This window comes from Coenobita brevimanus, chromosome 108 (assembly GCF_032717465.1).
Source record: "Coenobita brevimanus isolate Jiangsu-jjx chromosome 108, ASM3271746v2, whole genome shotgun sequence".
Taxonomy (NCBI): Eukaryota; Metazoa; Arthropoda; class Malacostraca; order Decapoda; family Coenobitidae; genus Coenobita; species Coenobita brevimanus.
The window spans coordinates 3,710,209-3,733,774 of record NC_137061.1 but is presented as its reverse complement, the minus strand read 5'-3'; the positions used below and the strand labels follow the sequence as shown (position 1 = coordinate 3,733,774).

General features: G+C 42.3%; 1 protein-coding gene and 1 non-coding gene across 2 annotated transcripts in view; one reads left to right on the top strand and one right to left on the bottom strand.

Annotated features, from left to right (window-relative positions):
- LOC145416880 (uncharacterized) overlaps window positions 1–23,566 on the top strand; it is a 151,069-nt gene that overhangs the window by 119,786 nt on the left and 7,717 nt on the right. Inside the window, exon 15 of the mRNA XM_080285746.1 lies at window positions 11,921–12,421. Coding sequence (XP_080141872.1) covers window positions 11,921–12,421 — 501 coding nt within the window. The remainder of the gene's footprint in view (window positions 1–11,920; window positions 12,422–23,566) is intronic.
- Window positions 11,133–11,251, bottom strand: LOC145417054 (5S ribosomal RNA). Its single transcript, XR_013900398.1, has one exon. It is a non-coding gene; the product is annotated as a 5S ribosomal RNA (ribosomal RNA).

Here is a 23,566-nt window from a genome sequence, read left to right as displayed (position 1 = left end):
GTGGATTGACTGAAACTAAATGGAAAGGTGAAAGGATGAGAGAATGGGAATACGGTGTAGGTATATGTGCGGGAGTCAGTGAGAATGAGAGGGCAAGAGAGGGAGTATGTCTGATGATAAGCAAGAAGTGGAAGGAGAATATAAGAGAGTATGGAACAGTGGGTGCAAGGATTGTATGGGTGAGGATGAAAGTAGGTATACAAGCATGGGCGATTGTATGTGTGTATGCTCCAACAGAGGATCGAGTGGCAAGAGTGAAAGATGAGTTTTGGGCGAGAGTAGAAGCATGTATGGACAAGTTTGAGAGGAGCGAGAGAGTGCTGTTGATTGGAGACATGAATGGCAAAGTCGGGAATGTACGAGTGGATGGAGTGGTTGGTCAGTGGGTGTGCCAGCAGAAGTAGATGGGAATGGTAGTGCTTTGGTGGACATCTGTGCTGGTAAGGGGTTGGCAATAGCCAACACCTACTTTCGTCATAAGATGATCCACCGGTATACATGGAGAGTAATGAGGAGGATGGATGGTGAACTTGTTGAACGAAAGGCAATGATAGACTACGTGTGTGTGGATGAGCGAATGAGAAGACAAGTGTTGGATGCAAGGGTGTGGAGAGGGTGGGGGAATGGAGTCTCGGACCATCACTTAGTGATGGCCAAGGTAGAGCTGCAAAGAAAGTGGTTGAGGAGGCGAAGGGGAAGACAGGAGGAAACAGCTCCTGTGAGAAGAGTGGAGAAATTGCAAGATAGTGAGAAGAGGACAGAGTATAAGAGCATAGTGGAAGAAAGATTGGGAAGGTATGAGCTAGAGCAGATGGAAGGGGTGGAAGACGTATGTAAGATATTCACGGAAGAGATAAGCGCAGCGTGTGAGGTGGTTTGTGGAGTGAGGAGGAGATGCAAGGGTGTGCAAGGGACAGCATGGTGGAATGATGAGGTGAAACGAGCTGTGGAACAAAAGAATAAGGCATATGGTGAATGGTTGGCGAGTAGAGGTAGGGGAGAAGATGAGAGAGAGAAGAGAGAGGTATATGTGAGCAGGAGAAGGGAGGTTAAGAGACTGGTGAAGGAGAGTAAGAAGAAAGTGGATGAAGAGTTTGGGAGGAATCTGAGTGTGAAATGGAGGGAGAGTAAGAAATTGTTTTGGAAGGAGGTAAAGAAAGTAAGGATGTGTGAAAGGGGAAATAGTAGGGGAGTGAAAGATAGGAATAATAGATTGTTGGTAGAGAAGAGAGAGAAATTGAGGAGATGGAAGGAGCACTTTGAGGATTTGTTGAATGTAGAGAGTGAGAGCAGTGTGAGTATAAGTGGTTGGGGAATGGCTGGGAGAAGAAGAGATGAGAGGAGGGAGGAAGAGATCAGTAGGTCGGAAGTAGTGGAAGCGATGAAGAAGATTAAGCTGGGAAAGGCCCCAGGAATTGATGGAGTATGTGGTGAAATGCTTAGGTATGGGGGTGAGATTGTTGTGGAGTGGATATGGAAGTTGTGTAGATTGGCTTGGGAAGAGGGAAGGGTTCCAGAGGACTGGAAATCAGGTATAATTGTTCCTCTGTACAAAGGAAAAGGGGAGAGAGAAGTATGTGGTAACCATAGGGGTATTTGCCTTCTTAGTGTGACTGGTAAAATATATGGTAGAATACTCATTGATAGGGTTAGGCATATGACAGAGGAGCTAGTTGGAGAAGAACAAGGGGGATTTAGGAAGGGAAAAGGGTGTGTAGATCAGATATTTGTTCTAAGATGTTTAGTGGAGAAGTATCTAGAGAAGGGAAGGAAAGTGTACGCTGCCTTCATGGACTTGGAGAAAGCTTATGACAGAATAGATAGGAAAGGTATGTGGAAGGTATTAAGAATATATGGAGTGGAGGGGAAATTGTTGAGTGCTGTGAAGAGTATGTACGAGGGAGCTAGGGCTACGGTGCGAGTGGATGGTGAGCTGAGTGAGTTCTTTGATCTCAATGTGGGACTGAAACAGGGGTGTGTAATGTCTCCATGGCTGTTTAATATATATATGGATGGGGTCGTAAAGGAGGTACAAGGTAGGGCAGTGGATGTGGGGGTGGCCCTAACGAATGAGGGTGAGATTTGGAAGCTTCCGGTGTTGCTGTTTGCTGATGATACAGTATTGTTGAGTGAAGATGAATGGGAGTTGCAAGGTTTGGTGAATGAATTTGGGACAGTGTGTAGGAGGAGGAAGCTGAAAGTTAATGTAAACAAAAGTAAAGTTATGGTGTTTGAGAGGAATGAAGTCACAGAGTGTGCAGTGAGGTTGGATGGTGAGGATATGGAGAATGTGAGTGCATTCAAGTACTTGGGTAGTGTGATGAGTAAGGATGGAACTTTGGGGGATGAAGTGTGTGAAAGGGTACAGCAGGGAAGGAAGGTTGTAGGCATGCTGAAAGCAGTGATGAGAAATAGGGAAGTGAGTATGGAAGTTAAGAAGTCTCTGCATGATGGTATTGTGATCCCTACCCTGACGTATGGAAGCGAGGCGTGGACCTTGCAAGAGGGGAACAAGTCAAGAGTGAGAGCAGTGGAAATGAGTTACTTGAGAGGAGCATGTGGAGTGACATGGAGGGACAGGTTGACGAATGAAGAAGTGAAGGAACGTTGTGGGGTAGATGTGGATGTGGTTGAAAAGATTAGGAGAAATACACTGAGGTGGTTTGGACATGTGGAGAGGATGGAGAGTGAAAGACTGACTAAGAGGGTGTATGGGGGTGAGGTGGAGGGAGGGAGAGGGAGGGGTAGACCGAGGATGAGGTGGAGGGATGGAGTTGAGAGGTATATGAGGGAGGGGGGGGTGAGTTGGGGGGAGGGGAGTCAAATGGTGGGTGACAGAGTGACTTGGAGGCGTTTTGTCTGCGGCCACCCTTTGCGGGATTAGGGCGTCGGGCTATAGATAGATAGATAGATAGATTGTTACTGTATTATTATTATTATTATTATTATTATTATTATTACTATTTGTTGTTGTTGTTGTTGTTTTGCAGCGTATTCTGGGTTCAACTTCTTCCATACGGGCATGGACTTGGGTTCTTTGTTCAGGACCGGGCCAGAGCATGCAACAAAAGAATAGGGCTCAAACGCAGGCTAACTAGCCCTACACATACAGTATATTACCATGCAAAAATACAGTGTACTTTCACAATACGTAGAACACAATACAACACTATATGGTACATAAGTGAAACACAGAGTGTAGATCACAGGTAGGTGCATGTGGCAGCCAAGTGTGGGAGGGGGGCCGTCAGGGGTGCACTGTCGGGAGTGGCGCTGATCTCGGGCTACGTAGTCGGGCATCAGGTGTAGGCTGAAGGGCGACGTTGTAGAAGGCTCTTTCCTGGCGGGGGCCTTAGGGGTGAGGTGGCCCTCGGGACTGGGGCCAAATAGGACCAGTAGGCGTGTCACTCGGCGCCTGCCCATGGCCGTGGTGGGAGTCCTAGTTGAGGGTCCGGGCCCGGGGTCGTCGGGGCACCCCTTGAGGGTCGGGCTGCAGTCTCGTCAGGAGGGGGAGGCCATCAGGAGTTGTCTGCGGCCTCTCGCTCAAGGGAAGTCCGATAGCTGCTGGGGGTGTCGAGGGCTTGGCTGCAGGGACAGGACACCCAGTCCCACAACAGGTCCGCTCCAAATGTTCTCCAACAGGAACTCTGTAGGGGAGCGATCCCTACCCTTAATGGTACAGGGGGAACGTGAGGGGCGTCTCACTCGGCTCTGGAGGGGCGGGCTGAGCCAGGGACGTCGCCCTTGGCGGGAGACTCCGGAGTAGTGGAGGAGGGAAGACCGGTGGTCTTTCCCTTGGCTTGGCAGGTCCGGTGGACTCTGCTGGAAATACACTCCGGGGCTGTGGGAGGAGATCCGGTAGATTCTCCTTCCACCTGGTAAGTCCGGTGGACTTTACCAAGGCTCCCTCCCGGGGTAGTGGAGGAAGGATGTCCAGTGGACTTTCCTCCCTCTCGGCAAGTCCGATGGACGTTTCCGGGACACCACCCGTCCCGGAGACAGTAGGAGGAGGAAGTCTGATGGACGTTCCGGCTCCTGTGGCAGGTTCGGTGGACTCTACCACAGTCCTGCTGCCTGGGGAAATTCGCAGCCGAGGGGTATCCGGTGGATTCACCCTGAATGGCAGGTCCGGTGGACTCTACCAAGGCTCTGCTCCCTTCTCTGAGACTACAGGTGGAGGAAGTCTAGTGGATGTTCCAGTGCCCCTGCTTTCGTAGGTGGGTGGCAGAAGAGGGAGAACCGATGGACTCTCCCTCTACAGTAGGTCCGGTGGACTCTACTGTGTTGCTGCTCCCCTTGGGGTATGTAGGATTGGGAAGACCGGTGGTCATTCCTCCTCTTCTGGTGGCAGGTCCAGTGGACTCTACCGCCGAGGGCCTATGTGGGACTGTATGGGAAAAAGTCCCACCTTGAGTCTGGTGAGTGATGTCCTGGTCGGAGGGTAATGCACCTGGGCGATGCACTTCCTGCTGGTCTGGCTGGGTGGAAGAGGGGCATATGGTAACGGGGGACGTGGGCCGCTGTGGCTTGGGGCCCCTGTGCGCCTCCCCATGGCCTCCTCTTGGGGTGGGTGTCGCGCCCTCCCCAGGGTCACTTCCTCGGGTGGGTATTTCAACTAGTATTATTATGATGATGATTGTTATTATTTATTATTATCGATTTAACTTTCACTTCGAGGACGATAAATCTTTCATTGAAGATTTTTTTTTTCTTTTTTTTCTTTTTTTTAAAGCTTACAACCTCATGGAGTGAAGAAGTCAGAAAATCTTCATTAAACCTTATAGGCTAGTGTGATGACCCGGATATTCTGTCCCTAATCCACCTCCAAATAATAACTGTGATCGGCTCCAGAACAACCGCTGATTTTGGAATGGTTAACACAGAACAATTTTTATTTTATTTTTATTTTTTTTGTATGACACCTTATCATTTAATTGTGACTTACATCATTTGCATTTAAAACCCAACATTTCAGGTGATTTTCTTTGAAAATCCCTTGACAGTTATAGTTTTCAAGATTACCTTTGGCACTTCACTTTGGCTAACCACAAACGATTTTATTGAGCTTGAAGAACACATTGTAGAAGAAGAGTGTATTTCCCCTGTATTTTATTTGTACACTCCATTTTGACATAGCCGGACACGAGCAACTTTTAAGAGAATATTAGCACCATTAGCAGTATAACTTCAATTTTGTATTATTCTTGCTGTTTATAGATGTTTTATCTACTTGGGAAGCTCCTCACAGGGAAGAGGTTATAAATAATCTCCAATATAACCCTAACTGAAGAGGTTTTAAATAATCTCTAATAAATGCCTTACTGAAGAGGTTTTAAATAATCTCCAATCAATTCCTCGCTGAAGGGGTTTGAAATAAACTCCAATAAATCCTTCACTGAAGGGGTTTTAAATAATCTCCAGTAAATCTCTCACAAGTTATTTTTTTTTTCTTAATCCCCAATATTCATGACAGAAGGGGTTTTATATAATTCCCAGTAAATCCCTCACTGAAGGGGATTTAAATAATCTCGGAGTAATCCCTCAGTATACCCCTTTTACTCTCCCTTGGCCTAAAACTGCCATCTCTCCGTCTTGACTACTGATTTGTAAAGAGAGTAACATTAGAATATAATGCAAGGCATGAGGAAGCGTTGAGGAAAGGATGATGAGCCACAATATTGTTTGTTTTTTCTGTCCCTTAGCTACGTGAAATAAGCTCCTAAAGGACAAAAATCTGGGCCATGTTAAGGTAAAACGACTATAGACAGTGTGTTTTCATCTGACAAAGATCTGAAACTTGTTTTCAGCTGTTGGTTGTCAGGTTTAGCCAAATTGAAGGCTAGTAACCAAGGAGACTCATTCCTACCTCTTAACTAAAATAATCGAATTTCTTGCAACCACAACAACTTATTATTCAAGTTGTGTGAGTAGGGCCATTTATGGTAGTTGAAAACTTGGAGGGTAGTAACCAAGGAGACTCATTCCGACCCCATAACTGAAGTTCACCGAATTCCATGCAACGCAGCCTAGAGTTCAGGTTGCAAACGTGGGCCATTTACAACAGATGAAGATCAAGAGACTAGTAACCAAGGAGACTCAGTCCGACCACATGACTGAAGTTCATCGAATTTCATGCAACCACAACCTATATAGTGTTCAGGTTGTGAAAGTGGGTTATTTACATCAGATGAAAACCTGGAACCAAGGAGACTCATTCCTACCTCATAAATGGAGTTGATCAAATTTTGTGCAACCACAACCTAGGTCCATATTCTCGTTGGTAAAGAAAGCTCCACCACACCTTTTCCTAAACTATGTGTTTTTTGTTATGTCTGGTTAATATCCTTTTGTACGTCATTTATGCAGAGTATGGTGATATTAGAAGGATTTATGTAACAAGAAAAAGAGTAGTTTGGTGCAATAAGCAAAATAATTGCTGAGAAAGAGGTGTTAGGGTGCTTCCTTACTCAATAACAACACGAGCTCTAGTACAGTATTCAGGTTATGAAAGTGGGCCATTTACGTCAGATGAGAACAACCTACACCAGATGTCACCCCTGTAACTGAGGAAAAATTTGTTTAACAATGGGGAGATAATAACCACGTGATTGTTCTGGAAGGGTTAATCGCGTCAGAACGATGACGTATATCAATTTTTCTTGCTACAGTAATCCCTCAATTATCCAGACATCCATTATCCGAACAGTCCATTATCTAGATGCGGTGATGTGGCTGTTTGAAACCATTATTCATAAATTTTTCTATTTTATCCGGACAAAATGCTTGCATCCGGATGGAAATTATGCTGTGTGAACATTTTCATTCAGCCAAGCTGTTTTTTTTTCTTCCATGTTCTTTTCATATCACTGCAAGGTATTTCCCTGCTGTGGTGATTGCTTGTCTGTGGTTGATGGGTGTGTTTGACCATGGTAATTGCTTGGCTGTGGTTTGTAGATCAGCTTGACCAGATGGGGTAATGTAAACACCAAGATAAGTGTTGTGCCATGTACTGTAATGACCTTTTACAATGACTTTCAGTCACGGTATGTACGAAGGGGGGCCAGGGGAGAAGTTCGTTATCTAGACAGATCCACTATCCAGACATGCCTTTGACTGTATTACGTTGGATAATCTAGGAATTACTGTATTTCCAGATAGCTTTATGAAGCCTAGGAGAGATTTTAAAAACTGGAGGGGTTAAATTGTCATTCATAACCTGTTCATACTGGTGAGTGCTGCAGAGATTTACCCTCCCCATCCTCCCAACGCACCATGCACGTCACAACTTTTTTTCACGCTCAGTCCCGCTAACGTACAGTGTACATTTTGCAGTTGCAAGGTCCACTGTTTGCACATTTTTCATATTTTGCTTGTGATTTTTGATGCGTAGACGTGTGACAACTTCCTCTACCCGATGCCTGGGGGGGAAATGCCTTACTCCTCGTTTCCTTCCCCCCACCTTTGCTCGCCATTGTCTCGGCAACTCACCTGCTACCACTGACCTGGCCAGTAAAGATGTGTCGCGCCACGGTACGAAATTCAAGGCGAGAGTGATTCCCCAATCAATGACAATGTGGAGGAGAAAGTTTATCCGGCGTTAGAGTAGCAAATGACGAGAAGTGATGAGCAGGTAATGTCGCCAAAAAAGGTGGGGTTTGGTTAGTGAAACAACGCTTGTATCGCCTATATTACTGTGTGAAAGTCAATATACTCCTGTACTACATAGAAATTTGTACCAAAAAAAAAAAAAATACTGTTTATGAGTGGTTTGGAATAGTTACCTCTCCAATAGAACTCGTTTTCTCAGGAGCCACACGCCATTGAAAACTTAGCCAGGTGAGGGTACTCCTACCTGTAGCGGTATTTAAGGGGCGATTCCACAGTAGTTTTCGTTTGTTTGCTTCCTCCCCAACCACACTTAATAACTACATTTTTTCCAAAAAGTTCAGTATCCACTTTCACTACCCCTGTCAAATGGTTAGATAATTAAGATTGCTACATAGTTTAGTCACCAAAATCATCATATAATTCAGTCATAAGTCATTTACACAGTTCAGTTTCTTTTGTTTGGGTGCTTGCAAACCACTACAAACAACTGTGTTATCGGCCCTAAAACCTCAGGTGAGCGATTTCTCTACGAAGTTTCAATGTTTCTCATAATAAGCAGAGGTTTGAGCCAAAAAAAAGAAAAAAGAAAAGTTGAGTTTTGGGAGTGGGTTGGATAATAAAGTGGTCATACAGGGCAGGTTAATAAAATCTGGTGACAGAACTATCTTTCCGTCTGTCTGTTTATTTATCTGTCAGTCTGTGTCTATGTCTGTCTGTCTGTCTCTGTTCTACAGTCAGATGCCTTCATCCTGTGGCCACAGATGAATCATCACCATGTCATTCTGCCCATCATCTTGAGGCTCCACTTTCTCCACCTCACCCCCCCATGCATATACCTCTTTATCCCATCCTTCCATGCCATCCTTGTTCTCCCACTCATCACTCACATATGCTTTCCTATACACCCATACCCTGTTATCGGCGTTTCGTTAGACCGAACACAAGAAATAGGGGAACATTCCCACAATCTGAGCAGTTTTATTGTCTGTCGCCTTGCTAGTCCGATGCCCTACCTCTCCAGTCCAGTATCTCGCCTCTCCCAAAGTTTGAAACGAGGCTCTCCCGGTCCTTCCGTTCTCCCTCCATCTCCTCCCTTCTACCCCTCCCTGTCCCTCCTCCATCCCCCTCACCACATTCATCACTGCCCAGCATGTTTCCCTCCCTGTCCTTCTGTCTTCCCCCACCCCTCGTTGTCTCCCTCTCCATCCCTCCATTCTCCTCCACCTCTGCTTGTCTCCCGTGTGTGTGTGTGTGTGAGTGAGTGAGTTAGTGAGTGAGAGTGGGTAAGTGAGTGAGAGTGAGTCTGTCGGGGGGGGGGGTAGTGGGACTGTTTGACTTTCTTGCCTCCTTCCCTGTTCCCCACCCTCCCCCACCCCAGCTTGTCTCGCACCCCATCCCCCCACCGTCCCCCACCCCCACTTGGCACACTGCCAGCAGCCTGCCTGGCTGTTTAGTTGCCCTGAATCGGTGTTGAACACCGCACATCTCATCACCCTGTTTGATGTGCCATTTTTTATCAACAGTTTTGTTTATGAGGATAACATTATCTATGGTGATTCTGTGTCAGTCTCTGTTAATCGAGAGGTATATATGAAGAGTTTGGGTTTGGGTCTGGAATGCAATTCTGGCTTTTCTTCGGTATCTGATGGGAAAAATTGCTTCGAAATCCAACATACTCCTTGACTGAACACTCCCACTGGTACACAACACTGCCGGATATCGGGGTATGGGTGTACATCATTAACTGCAATTTGGTGGAGATTTTTGTCCTTTTGCCTCCTAATTCTGTTGCTCAGTGCCAGAATGTGACACTATGACTCTTTAATTTTTCCACAGCACCTTTTTTGTGACTCAGCATAGTCTGTTGTTAATTTGTCGCTATCACTTAGCATTCAGGATAGAGATAGAAATTTTACATTTAGTTAAAGTGAAGAGAGGATAGTCAGTGAGAACAAACTGCAAAGTATTTGGCTGAATGCTGATGAGTACAAAGTAATTCACTAAGCAAGAGGTGGTACAAAGCTAAGTTGACCAGATTTATTGGAGCCAAAAGCGAGGCACTGTCATGTGTATATATATACAGTGGATCCCCCCGCTTCCAAAAAAAAAAGGAGCAGCAAAAATATTATGTAAAAGTTGTATAGAAGGATGATAAAGTTATAAAATAAAATGTAAAAATTAATATATTTCTCCAACAATTTTTTTTTTTTTTTTTTTGTGCATAATGAATTATATTTAATATATTTTTTTCAATTAGAAATTTAAAAAGCTCCCCCCAGAAAAAAGAATTTAACACCATCAATAAGGTATTTAAAATATAACATTCCCCTCCAAAATATTATATATATACTGTACATACATGGCGTCTGGCAATGAATGAATGATGAATGAAACATTTATTGTAAGGATATGGTAAAACATTTAAACTTTATGCAGAAAGGAAAAATTATAGCTTTCCATGACCAGGAGTTCTTTCGCCTTTGCTGTTTGTTTTGGTTATGGATTATGGATTATGACGCGCCACAACAATGCTCTCCCGCGCCACGCGCGGCAAGTTCAAATTACAGGCGGGAAAAATTCTTTTTTTTTATATATATATATATTCCGGGACGATTATGTCCAGGTAGTGGGGATGTTCGGATATTGGGCATCCAGATATTAGAGTGATTACTAATTCAAATAATGATTTCATGGAGCCAATGTCCAGTATCCAAGTGATGAACACGTCCAGATACTGCATGTCTGGATAAATGAGAGATTACTATATATATATATATACAGTATTTATATACGTATAGTAAGTAAACCACGCAGGTTGGAAGTTACTCTCAAAAGTGAATAAACTGTATCAGCAGGAACAAAAATGGGATAGAAAAGATGCTGTTACACTGGAGAGATTCTTGAATGATGCTTTCAAGTTAGAAATACTCTCCATGAGTGTTTGAATTACACTCTGTTTCATTAACCCGCTGCGTGCCGGCTATTTTTAGCCCTATAGGTCACCCCAGTGCCGGCCATTTTTCAATCCCCCCCCCCATTTCGCCATTAAAATGCTCACCAAGACTCAGAAATGAGTTTTATTGAGTCCTGCATACTCATGTACAAGTATAGCCGCTCTCACGCTCACCATGTACATGAGAGAAAGCCATTTTCTATGTAAGGTTTACTCAGGTATTTATGCTGGGAAGATATGGCAATGTTCAGTACAGTTTTCTGATTACTTATTACTTCAGCTTCGATCACAAATTGCGTGTCTTTCTCACTGTGAATTCATTATCTTACATTTACATGAAGATAGGTACAACCTGACTTCATTACGTACAGTCCTGGCACTTACAAGAAGGTATTTACAACTGGACTTCACTATATAGTCCTTACTCTTACAAAAAAATATTTACAACTTACCATCCATCCATCCATTGCCAGACGCCATGTATCCCAATCGGGGTGGCCAACGGCTTAGAGTTATTTGTTTTACAGAGAGGGGCACTAATCCTCCACCAACCCCACTTGACATGTAGGGATGCCAACAGCATCTGGTGTTCCCAGGCGGTCACCCATCCAAGTACTAACCAGCCCCAACGTTGCTTAACTCCGCTGATCGGACGGGAAGCGGTGTACTCAGCGTGGTATGGCCGTTGGCCACTTACACTTACATGAAAATATTTACAAAATGCCTTCACTATGTAGGTGAGGCACACAGGCAGAGTGCGACAGAGCGAGCATGAGGAGGGGTAGCGAGTGAGTGTATGGCCTTGACAGCCTGGGGGATGGTAGAGGAACAGTTACCTTACATGCCTGCCAATTTTTACCCGTGAATCTTGAAAAATGCAGTCACAGTGGGGTTTTTTTATTTTAAACCGTTTTAAAACGGCACTGGCACTGGCCGCGGAATTATGTTAGATCGTTTTAAAATGGCACTGGCACGTGGCGGGTTAAAATGAATGTGAAGGAAAACACTAGAAAGATTTTTTTTTTTTTTTTTTTTTCCCCCTCTAGATATGCCTGTATTGTAGAAAATTGTGGAGATATAAAAGGATTAATTAAATTGCAGAAAGTACTTGTGTTTTATAAGCTCTGTCCTGTGTTTTCCTACCCAGTGCGTCACGAAGAATCAGTCACCTTATGGTAGGTCCAGTCAGTTAAAAGTGTGTCATCAGCAGTGAAATGAGTTTTGGGATTTTTCTTTTTTGGTGTGTGTGTGTATGTTTTGCAGTAAGTTTTTTTAAATCGTTGATTTTTACTGGTGATATGTCAAGTGTCTTGAAATATATTTTTCAAATGGAAGGTGTAATGGAGTTGTATTTTACAGGTGATTTGCGTGAAGGTCTTGGCAAGCCAGGGCATCAGCAGCAGCAGCAGCATAAACCAGGGGGTTCTACAGCCTTCCTGAAGCGACCCCCAGCACCTTTGCGCACCCATCATCTTGCTAAGCAACAAGAGGATGGAGCTGATGGGGCAACTTCTGCTGTGCCACCACCGCTGCCATCAGGTGGTCCTGTTGTACCACCAAATAAGCCACCATTTCCTTCAGGTGGCCCACTTTTCAGACCTCCACCCCCTGGCAGTCTTCCACTTCGTCCAGAAGGGAGCCCTCCTTCATCTAATCTATCCAGTCCCAAGAAGGAGTATCCAGCACAGGCACCTAAGGGGTACGCTCCTGGAGTGCCTGGAGGAGGGGAGAATGCAGAAGATCGAGTGAATCTGGGAAATGGGGAAACAGTGGTATTAAACCCACTTCTCCGCACCCTTGTTCCACTCCCATACTTCCATCTCATCTGTAGATCCAAGTCTAAGAACCTCCTTGAGAGAGGTGAGTTCATCGTGGGATGGTCTGTGAATGTACAATTGCATCTTGTCTGGAAGTACAAGGAAATGAAAAAAAAAATTAAATTAAATTAAAAAATAGGGTTGGATGAGAGCTGATTGTTAGAGTCTAACCATTGTTACTGCATAACAGATCTTGGGTTGGGAAAGTAGGTAACACAGGTGTGATGTCTAGTATAAGTTGAATGATAGTGTGACTGGGAGAAGGTGGAGCTTGGTTATGAGGTGAAATGCAGGAAAGATGAAAGCAGTGTTTGAGAGAAAGGGTAGTTTTGTATGTCTGATAATATCTAAATATTGTATATATTTCTATATATGTATATCTGTCTATTTTGATATACAGTATATATATATTTTTATATTGTATACATATATGCAATATTACTGTATACAGTAGAAGTCCTCTCATTCTACATCTTCAGGACCAAGCAGGTGCTGAAAGAGCAGAAACTGCTGAGTGAATGGGAAAACCTGCCAGAAAATTTATAGCAATTATGGTCGATCATCCCAGTGCAATCACAGTGTCTGTAGGCTTTCTTTTTTATGAAGGCAGTTTGGGTGGGGCCTCCTAAGACCTCACACCGATAGCTCTGTTGCCACATTGCCGCCACACACATGCTCCTCTCTCTCTCTCTCTCTCTCTCTCTCTCTCTCTCTCTTTCATATATATATATATATATATGTATATATATATATATATATATATATATTAGCTGCTTCTAATTTCATTTTCTTTATTTTTTTTCTCTTATTTTGACTTTTTATGGGCAAGCTTGCATGGCGGGAGTCTGGCTGAGTATGACCTACACTCCTTTCTTGTCACTGCACTCAACAACGTTGCAAAAGCGTCGCTGACTAGTCTTATGGGATTTATGCTATACTATAGCTTTTTTTTTTTAATTATATCTATGCAGAGTATTTAAAATTCATTTACAGGTAGTTACTAACTTAAAATAGGAAAGAGAGGGAGAGAGAGAGAGGTGAGCAGGAGTAATTACATGTGTGTGGCGGCAGTGATGTGGCAACTGAGCAAATGGTGTGAGGTCTTAGGAGGCCCCACCCAAACTGCCTTCATAAAATAGAAAGCCTATAGCAAGTACTATTGGTCAACCCTAAGCACAAAATATTTAATATGCAAAATGTATTTAATGTATTTTGTGATACAATACACATGAACTTACCTTAACCTAGGTGTATTTACATATGTACACCATAAAATAGCAAGACAAAGTTTCCAAACTTTCAAAAGGTCTCACTCACAAAGCCAGACACTCATGAATCATGGTGGCCAACAGTGCATGCAGTGTTGGCAAGCAGAAATCTCCAAATGGACTAAGCTCAGCTTTTAAATGAACTAAGCTGTATGTCTATCTGTCTATTGCCAGACACCATAATCCTGTAAAGGGTGGCCATTTGACTTTGAGTTATTTGTTTTATAGGGAGGGACACTAACCCTCCACCAATCCACTTGTTGACTCGTAGGGAGCACGTATGGTTTGGTTATATGGGTACCACCCAGCGTTGTAAATGGTTTCTTGGCTTACAGGAAACCATTTGGCTTGTCACTCAATGTAAAGACACCTGTAATGGAAAGAAAAGCAATAAGAAAGATGGGAGAAATAGGAAGAGAGGAGGGCAGGCACAGAAAAAGAATGATAAAGGCTAAGGAAGAAGTAGGCAGCACTACATCAAGTGAGTGGATGATGGTCGCCACCTGAACTGTTCAAATTTTCCCGCTAAATTGGACTTCAAAATGTACTAGATGTAGAGGAAACTCAAGTATTTATTGACACTAAAATATTACGAAGCGCTAAATTATGAAGAAAAATGCTAGATCTAATGCCAGCAATGCCAAATTGGCAATTATGGGTACATGGGTACCAGTGGCGAGCTGGCAACCCCGTCGTGGGTGCCAATCAGCTCAGCATATGTGCCAGAAAAGTAGAGAACTTTCGTAATGGGACTGTTTATGAAAACCGCCGAAAGACTGGAAATACCGTAAGACCAGATGCTGAATGAGAGGACTTTTACTTTATATATATATATATATATATATATATATATATATATATATATATATATATTTTTTATTTATTTATTTATTAAATAGCAGAACAGAGGAAGGAAAAACAATTGAATAAAGAAAACTAATTCATACACCAGATTACTGGTGCCCTCTCTTCATAAAATATCTGTAACAGTTAGACTTTAACAGCTGTAGGTTGAAGTTTGGAGGGATACAACTCTGGGGAAGCGAGTTTCAGTGAAATGCAGTTCGGGGAATGATATAATTCTGATAGGCAGAAGTTCTGCAATATGGCTGAGTGACATTCCAGTCATGAGCACTACCAGATGCCCGTGTAGCACGAGGGAAGGCATGGAGAGGTGGCACAATTTTACGCAACTTCGTCTGAGCATTTGCTATAAAAATACAGTACCTCTATTAAATAATGCAAGGGAGGCAACATTCCTTCTTACTTGTAGGGGAGGTAGTTTATTAGGGTTATTAATAATTCTAACAGCTTTGTTCTGAATTTTGTCTAGTTGTTAATGCAACGTCTCCACATCCATTCCACAAGGGTGAGCAGTATTCAAGCTGAGAGTGCACATGACTCTTATAATTTATAGCTAACTGCTCATCAGCGATGAAGTTACAGACTCTGTACAATAATCGACGTTTCTTTGAGGCGGTTTTAGCAAGTGATCTAACATGAGACGTCCAGCTGAGGGCATTGTTAAGTGAGATGCTGAGAATTTCAATACTTTTGCAGATGCGAATATTTGTAGCATTGAAGATAATATATGAATCTGGCAATACCTGTCTATTAGTAAATTGTATATACAGTACATAGTTCTACTAGCATTGAATGAGACATGATTGTTTTGTCCCCATTCACTGATCATAGATAAGTCTTGATACGGAGATGGCTGTACTGAGTTGAGAGGTAGAGATATCAGACTTTGTAAATGGGGGTCTGAGCGTGAATGAACTGTGAAGTGTTGAGTCATCTGCATGTGAATGGATGGGATTGTGGGTGACAGATATGAGATCATTACTATGAACCAGGAATAGGGTTGGTGCCAGAACTGATCCCTGCGGCACACCAGCATTAATTGAGTGGAAGTTGGAATATATACATCGTCTACTTTTACGCTCATTTTTCTGTTGCTGAGATATGAGGAAATCAAAGGAACAAAAGACTTTAGTCCATAGCAATGGAATTTGGACAACAGGGAACGGTGCCATACTCTGTCGAAAGCTTTAGATATATCATGGGCTACTGCATGAGTTTCTCCATGTAGGTCGATTGATTGATGGATGGTATGAGTCAGGAGATTGAGTATGTCAATGGTGGATCTTTCTTAGCAAAAACCACATTGTCTGTCACTAATTAAGTTGTTGGATTCAAGATTTTGTGGTAGGTGGGGACGCCAACCATCCACTCAGTCAACGTAGTGCTGCTTTCGGGTGTCTGCCCTGTCCTCTCCTCCATTCTTCATTCCTTTCATCATCTTCTGTCGTTCTTTCCCTCATTCTTTCCTCGTCCTTCTGCCTATGAGTGACTTTACACTCCCTCTTCTGTCTTTCATTCCTTCATTCTTTCCTCTTCCTTCTGCCTGTGGGTGACTCTACACTGAGTGACAAGCCAAATGGTTTCCTGTACACCAGGAAACCATTTACTATGCTGGGTGGTAACCATATAACCAGATTTTGGCGCCTAGTGGTTTAGTGGGTAATTTTTGTGCTCCAAACAGATTGAGCCGGTGAAGGTTTGTATCCAAGGGATGGTTGGGGTTTATTGCTCATGTAATGCCACTCAGGGATGAGTGAGGTTGGTCACTCTCATCTTAAATGTCGGGACCAACTGCCTGGCCCCGGGCTCCTGCGCTCCTCATGGGGCGGCGTGGGATTGGATGATGGATGGATGGATGGATTCAAGATGTTTAACCATGTGCTTATTAATTAAAGTTTCAAATACCTTACCAAGAGAAGATGTGACAGCTATTGATCTGTAATCAGAGGGGTCAGAGGAACTTCCTTTCTTTGGAATTGGTGGATATTGGCTTCTCTCCATGAATTAGGGAATGGAGAAGCACGTATGCATAGTCTGAATAATTTGTCTAGAACTGGCAAGTTCTGGGGAACATTTTTTCAAAACAATTGGCGGAATTCCATCTGGGCCTGGAGCTTTGTTGGTAGGTAAATTGTCTAGGATGGATTTCACGTATCTTGTCTGTATTTTAAATGGAACAATTTCGGGAGAGTCAAGTTCTAGTACTGGGACGTTCTGGCTGGCATCCTCTGTGGTAGAATTTCTGGCAAATGTACTGGCAAAGATATCTGCTTTCCCACGTGGGTCATTTGTAATGTTGCCATCTGAAGATTTTAGTGGGGAAATGAATGATGACTTGTTAAAGTTATTATTGAAAGAATTGAGAGTTGACCAGAATATTCAATTGTCATTAGGGTTGTTAAGTAGTTTTGATGGTTGATTTTGAAGAAAGTTTTATTTAGCGATTTATTACAGCTTTTGCATGGTTTCTAGTAATTTTAAATTGAGAGAGTGATTCAGACATTTTTTATTTTAAATAAGAGTTATATGCTAATGAATTTTGGGCTGTTGCTCTGGCACAGTTACTATCAAACCATTTTGGAGAGTTCAATCTCTTAGTGAACTGTTGACCTGGTATGAATAAATCCTTACCAGCTAGTATTAAGTCACAAATGTGGGACTAGGTAGAATTGGCATCACTAACATATACAGTCAGTGCTCGCATAACGTGGAAATATTGTACCCTGAAGCTCCCTCTTTATGAGATTTCCTCGTTATAGGGCCATATGTTTAAATATTAAAGGGCTTCATATTACCTAAGCCAGCCCCAAGTTCACTGTTTGGGTCAGTTTTCAGTTTTTTTTCCAGGACATTTACCTACTTAATAAAGACCTTATTACATACATACACTGGAGAATTCCTCACCTTGAATGGAAGAGGTTGTGGGCTTGCTGGGAGGATGCGGAATGGGGCACCGAGGCAGGACAGGACTCGTACTGGTCACAAAAATCACACAGAGCATGTGTGTAGCCAGAGTGTGGGGAGAGGGTAGACTCAGCTGGGGCAGGAATGCTCAGTCGGCTTTGACAACATCCCACACAGACACGTCACAGCCATATGTCATAGGCTGATGCAATCTGCACTACGACTATCACTACCTGCGTTGTGTCGGTTCCCACCATGTTATGATCCTAGTTTGCCACCTTATGACTGAACCATAATTTGGAGCCTCTGGCCACATTATGTCTATCATCGCTGCGTAGTATGGTGTTAAAAAAATGGGCAGCATCCTCTACCTGCATAATGTCTATCATTTTCGCGTTGTGGCTAAATTCGGACATAAAATTTTGCCTCCCACATTATGTGAGTTTTGTGCTATCGAATCGCATGTTATGTGAGTGCTGACTGTATATGGAGTATGTATACTGTATATATATATATATATATATATATGTTTCCTGGAAGCCAAGAAACCATTTACAATGCTGGGTGGTAACCATATAACCAAACCATACGTGCTCCCTACACGTCAAGTGGGTTGGTGGAGGGTTAGTGCCCCTCCCTGTAAAACAAATAACTCAGAGACAAATGGCCATCCCGTACGGGATTGTGGCGTCTGGCAATAGATAGATAGATAGATGTATATATATGTATATATATATGTATATATACAGGTAAGCCCTTAATTCACACGAGGGTTATGTTCCCAGACCCTTCACGTATGTGGTAAATTCGCGTATACATTCTGCCCATGTGTGCACATAATTACGCATGTCTACTAAGTATATTACATCTGATTAATACTGTTTATGCACTGCATACACCTTGTAAACTAGCATAAAGTATAAAAAACAACAAAAATGTAAGAAATTTAACACTGAAACCTGACAAGCACAAGCGTAGGTGGAGACACTTCAGCAGTCTGGTGCACAAACCCTCACTGCCTCCCATATGCTACATTCTGCCTTCTTTATTGTCCAAACAGTTGACTCATTCACCCCAAACATATGGTTCCAAGCCAGTTCATAGGCGTAGGTGGAGACACTTTAGCACAGTTTGGTGCACTAGCCCTCACTGACTCCCGTATGCTACGTTCTGTCTTCTTTATTGGAAGAACGGTTGACTCACCCCAAACACACGGTTCAGAGACAATTCACCATGAAGTCAATTCACCATCAAAACATGGACGATTCCCTGTCATTCTATAATTATACTTATTATTGATTAATTAATACTTTAATAACTAATTTTCAGGGAGATTTTATAACTCATATAAGTAAAAAATTAGTGTACTGTACTTGCTAAATAAACTGGTATGTAAATAAATGACGGGGAATCGTCCTGACGGAGAATTGTCGCCGACATTCCTCCCTTAAGTTTGTCCAACACTTTAACTTTCTCTGTCAGCAACATCACTTTACGAGTCCGTTTTGGTGTGTTACTACATGCATCACTAGCACTATGCTTAGGCCCCATGTTGGCAGACAAGGCAAGCAATCACTGAAAGGCAGAAAAATAAGCCACAAATAACGATTCGCGAGTCATGCATGGTTCGACCATCGGATTCAAACTGACTGTGTGGTGCGTGGTAGACCGACCTCCCACACACACACACACATACATATATGTATGCACACGGGCAGCAGGTAGGCATTTTTATATTTTATTTATTTCTCTTGTATATTAAAATTATTTATTTGAATACTATAATTTTGTTTTAATTATTGTATGAAAAATTCGTGGATAACCGAAATCGCGTGAAAAAAGTTCGCGTGAATTAAGGGCTTACCTGTATAAATATATATATATATATATATATATATACGTACATACATACATACATATATACATAAATACACATACAGTAACCCCTCCAAGATCCGACGTAATAGAGCCCAAGTAATGTCCAGGACTTGGTCTTGTTTGGGACTTGGTTAAAGTGCCCCTGAACAGGTAATTATAGACCCCAACCAAACCCAACTTTGAAAGCCATCTAAATAACTCCTTACTGGATATGCACAGCACCAATTTAAGACCCTATTCACACAGCTAAGGGACAGAAACCATAAAATAAATGAAAAGGAAGCAGAGAATGAGAAATTAGAAGTGAGTAAGGAAAATATTTAGCAGTGTACAGGATACTTACGACATGTCTGTGGCCATCGCAAAGATGAACCTGCCTCCTCTATGGCTCTGACAGTGGTGAAGGTGCACTTGAAACACGTACAGTAATCCAGTGTTGCGCTGCACTTAATCCTTTGCATTATGAATTATAATTTTTTAACACTGCACATTCTGTTCTTACTTGCGCAACACTTAATCCTCTGCTTGCAGCCACGACGGTAGGTAGGCGGGAAATGGGGAGGATGCAGGGGTGGTGTAGCAAATGTTGCTGGAACTATGCACCAAAACACAGCTGTTCGTCACCGCATGGCAAATTTAAAGAGTAGGGATGAACACATCAGCTTTTTTTTTTTTTTTTTTTTTTTTTTTTTTTTTTTTTTGGTGTCCCAGGTTGTTTTGTACATTCGTCCAGATGGCCTTTTGTCCGGCTATCTTAGGAAATATCAGAGACTTGAACTATTGGACCAAGCCCAAATGTCTGGGACTTGGGATGACCGGGTCTTGGTCATCCAGGTCTTAGAGGCCAGAGGGGTCAAACTTCTTAACCCGTCACGTCCGGAGCTATTTCGCACCTCTGACACCCCCCAATCCCGAGGTATTTTTGAAAAAAAAAATTTTGACTATAACCTCTGCTTTTGGTGAGAAACATCGAAAATTCATAGAGAAATCGCTCACCTGAGGTTTAAAATACTCGATCCAGGTAGCAGTACCTCCTTACCTTACTGAGTTTTCTAACAGGCTGGCACCAAAGAAAACGAGTTCTATGGGAGGGTAACTATTTCACACCACTCATAAACAGTATTTATTTATTTACTTGGTACGTATTTATATGTAGTACGAGAGTATATTGGTTTTGAAACAGTAATATAGGCATTATAAGCATTGTTTCACTCACTCACTCATCACCATACCTGACCTTTTTTTGCCACATTATCTGATCATCAATTCTGACTATTTCTTCCTCTAATGCTATGTAAACTTTGCCCTCCACATTGTCATCGATTGGGGAATCACTCTGGCCCTGAATGTCTTGGCCAGGTTACTGGTAACAGGTGAATTGCCGAGACAATGGCGTGCGGGGGGGGGGGAGGTTATGCGGTGTAAGGCATTGTCCCTGCTTGGCATCTTGTAGAGGAATAGAGGAAGGTGTCCCGTGTATACGTACGAAAAATCATGCACGAAAATTGAAAATTGTGCAAATTATGAACCTTGCAATTGCGCAACGTACCAGTACGTTGTCGGGACTGGCAAATGCAAAATGTTGCAACGTATCCATACGTCGATGGGACGCCTCGAGTTAAGGTCCCAACACACCATTAAAAAAAAAAAGCCAGAGAACGCCAGAAATTGCCTCTCAGGGAGGTGATTTCTGGCGTTTTTTGTGTATGGCGTGTTCAGCCCTTAAGACATGCAACCTGTCACACGTCATAAGGGCCAGTCGCTCCAACAGCAAAAAAATGCCAGAAATCGTATCCCAAAGAGACGATATCTGGCTTTTTTTTTAATGGTGCGTTGGGACCTTAAAATGTGCGACCCCTATATAGGGTATATATATATATATATATATATATACATACAGGTAACTCGCACGGAACACGAGGGTTTCGTTCCTACCGTGCCGTGTTAGGTGCGAAATCACGTATATTTAAACTACTCCGTATTTTGCTCCCTAGACCCCCCAAATGTGTTGTTTTGCTGTTATCTGTCACTAGAAAGCACTTTAAGTGGTTAGAAGGTTTATTTAATGTTATAACTCACAAATACAGTACTCCTGAGCAAAACTTCCACACACAAATACTGTACGTAAACACAAGGAAACATTCCGACGCCGATCATAGGTAATAAATTAGGTTAACTGGTACCAGTGCTTTAACTTACAAGTACATACCAGAACAGTACATATTTAACTTAGAAATGCAGTACTGTGATATCGAATGATTTCAGTACATAATCTGTTAGGAATGGCTGGAAAAAAAAAAAATGTTATGAATACATTTTCACCTTTTTGATATATGTTTATGGTAGTTTCGAGTTATTTTTTACGTTATCGTTGTGCCCATGCTTGGAAAAGGGAGCGAAAGAGTTGAATTTTCAGTCCTAAATGAGAAAACTGCACGTCCTCCAAGGCTAGACTCCGCCACGGGAGAATAAAGTGGAGGGTCAGTCCGATTAGCAATAAGGAAGTTGTGTCACAACTTCCAGCACCCACACCACGAGAATGGCTAAAAATAGAATCGTAATGCAGTTTCAGAACTAACAATAAGTCTAATTATTACGAATACAGATACAAAGCAGAAATAAATACGTTTACAGACAGGGAAAACGTATTTCTTCCGTCATAACATGTTCATCTTTCTCAATCATTTTACGTTCATCTTTATCATTTTACCTTGTTATTTTCGCAATATATATTGCTGTCTCGTAAACAGGGTGGTTGTTTGTGTTTTGCAAGGGAGGAAAAAGGTTGTATTTTCTGTCTGGGTCGAGATAATGGGTGTAACTATGTGTGGTTAGGCATGGCCACGAGCGAAAAATCGTACATCCACTCATCACGATAGCCGGTGGTGAACTGACAGTTACATTTTGAGTGACAGATGATACATGAGACGGTGAAGTCAAGGTCATGTCCCAGATTTTCGTTCACTTCCCGAAAGTTTTCACAGTTTTCTACAAGTTGCAAACCATTACAGCAAACCTGAGCAAATAGGTAAAGATACCAAGACAAAAATGTATTTTTCTCTTATTATAAGTCTTTAACGAACAAACAAACAAAAGGCAATATTCCGACGCCGATCATGGGTAATCATATAAATCAGGTTAACTGGTTACAAGGCTTTATTTAATGCTTTGATTGCTTACAAGTACATACCAGAACAGTAAATATTTAACTTACAAATACAGTACTGTAGAAAAGCAGTACAGTAAGAGTTTAACGAACAAACAAAAAAGGCAATATTCCGACGCCGATCATGGGTAATCATATAATTCGGGTTATCTGGTTACAAGGCTTTATTTAATGATTTAACTTTATTTAAGTGCTTACAAGTACAGTACATACGAGAACAGTAAATATTTAACTTACAAATACTGAACAGCACTGTGGAAAAAACGAACAAATAAAAAAGGCAATATTCTGACGCCTATCAGGTAAACTGGTTATAAGACTTTATTTCTTGCTTTAACGTTATTTAATAGTACTTTAAGTTGCACATAAACTTACCAGAACAGTACAGTACTGTAAATATTTAACTTACAAATACTGTGCTACTGTACTCGGGAATGTCTCACTCACTGAATAATTTCCCGCCTAGATCGTCACGTAATCAAAACAAACCGCGCGCTGCGGTGACGTTCGAGGATTTGATCTTTCAAAGGCCTCTCCTGCGTTAATTTGTAGTTTTCATAATGGTTCTTTAATCTTACGTTGTCTTATATGTATCCCAGCCCTTACCGTGTATAATTGCGAGCGCGTTCCGTGAGATCGTGTTCCGTGCGAGTTACCTGTATATTATATATATATATATATATATATATACACACACACACACACACACACACACACACAGTAATCCCTGTACTTTCCAGACGTCCACTTTCCAGACTCCCCACTTACCGGACGTTGTGGGCCTGGACCTTCGGAACCCAAAAATGGCCAATAAAAGAAATAAATCCCTCCAAAATTCGAATTTTTTCTCACCCGTAGTTTGAAATTGCCGTTCCTTCCTCCCCCCTCCCCCTCCCCCTCCCCCTCCCCAGGCATGGTTGCCATTTGGTATTTTTCATTACCAAATGTGGGCAAATTTGGAACTGAAAAGTTCGTTTGGTAGTGAATCAGCATGATCCATTACCAAACAGATTTTTCATATGTATGAAGATAGAGAGAATGGAGATGGTGGACTGTCTGCTTTCTTTGATTAATCTGCTGGCATACATAGCACAAAAATAAACATGCT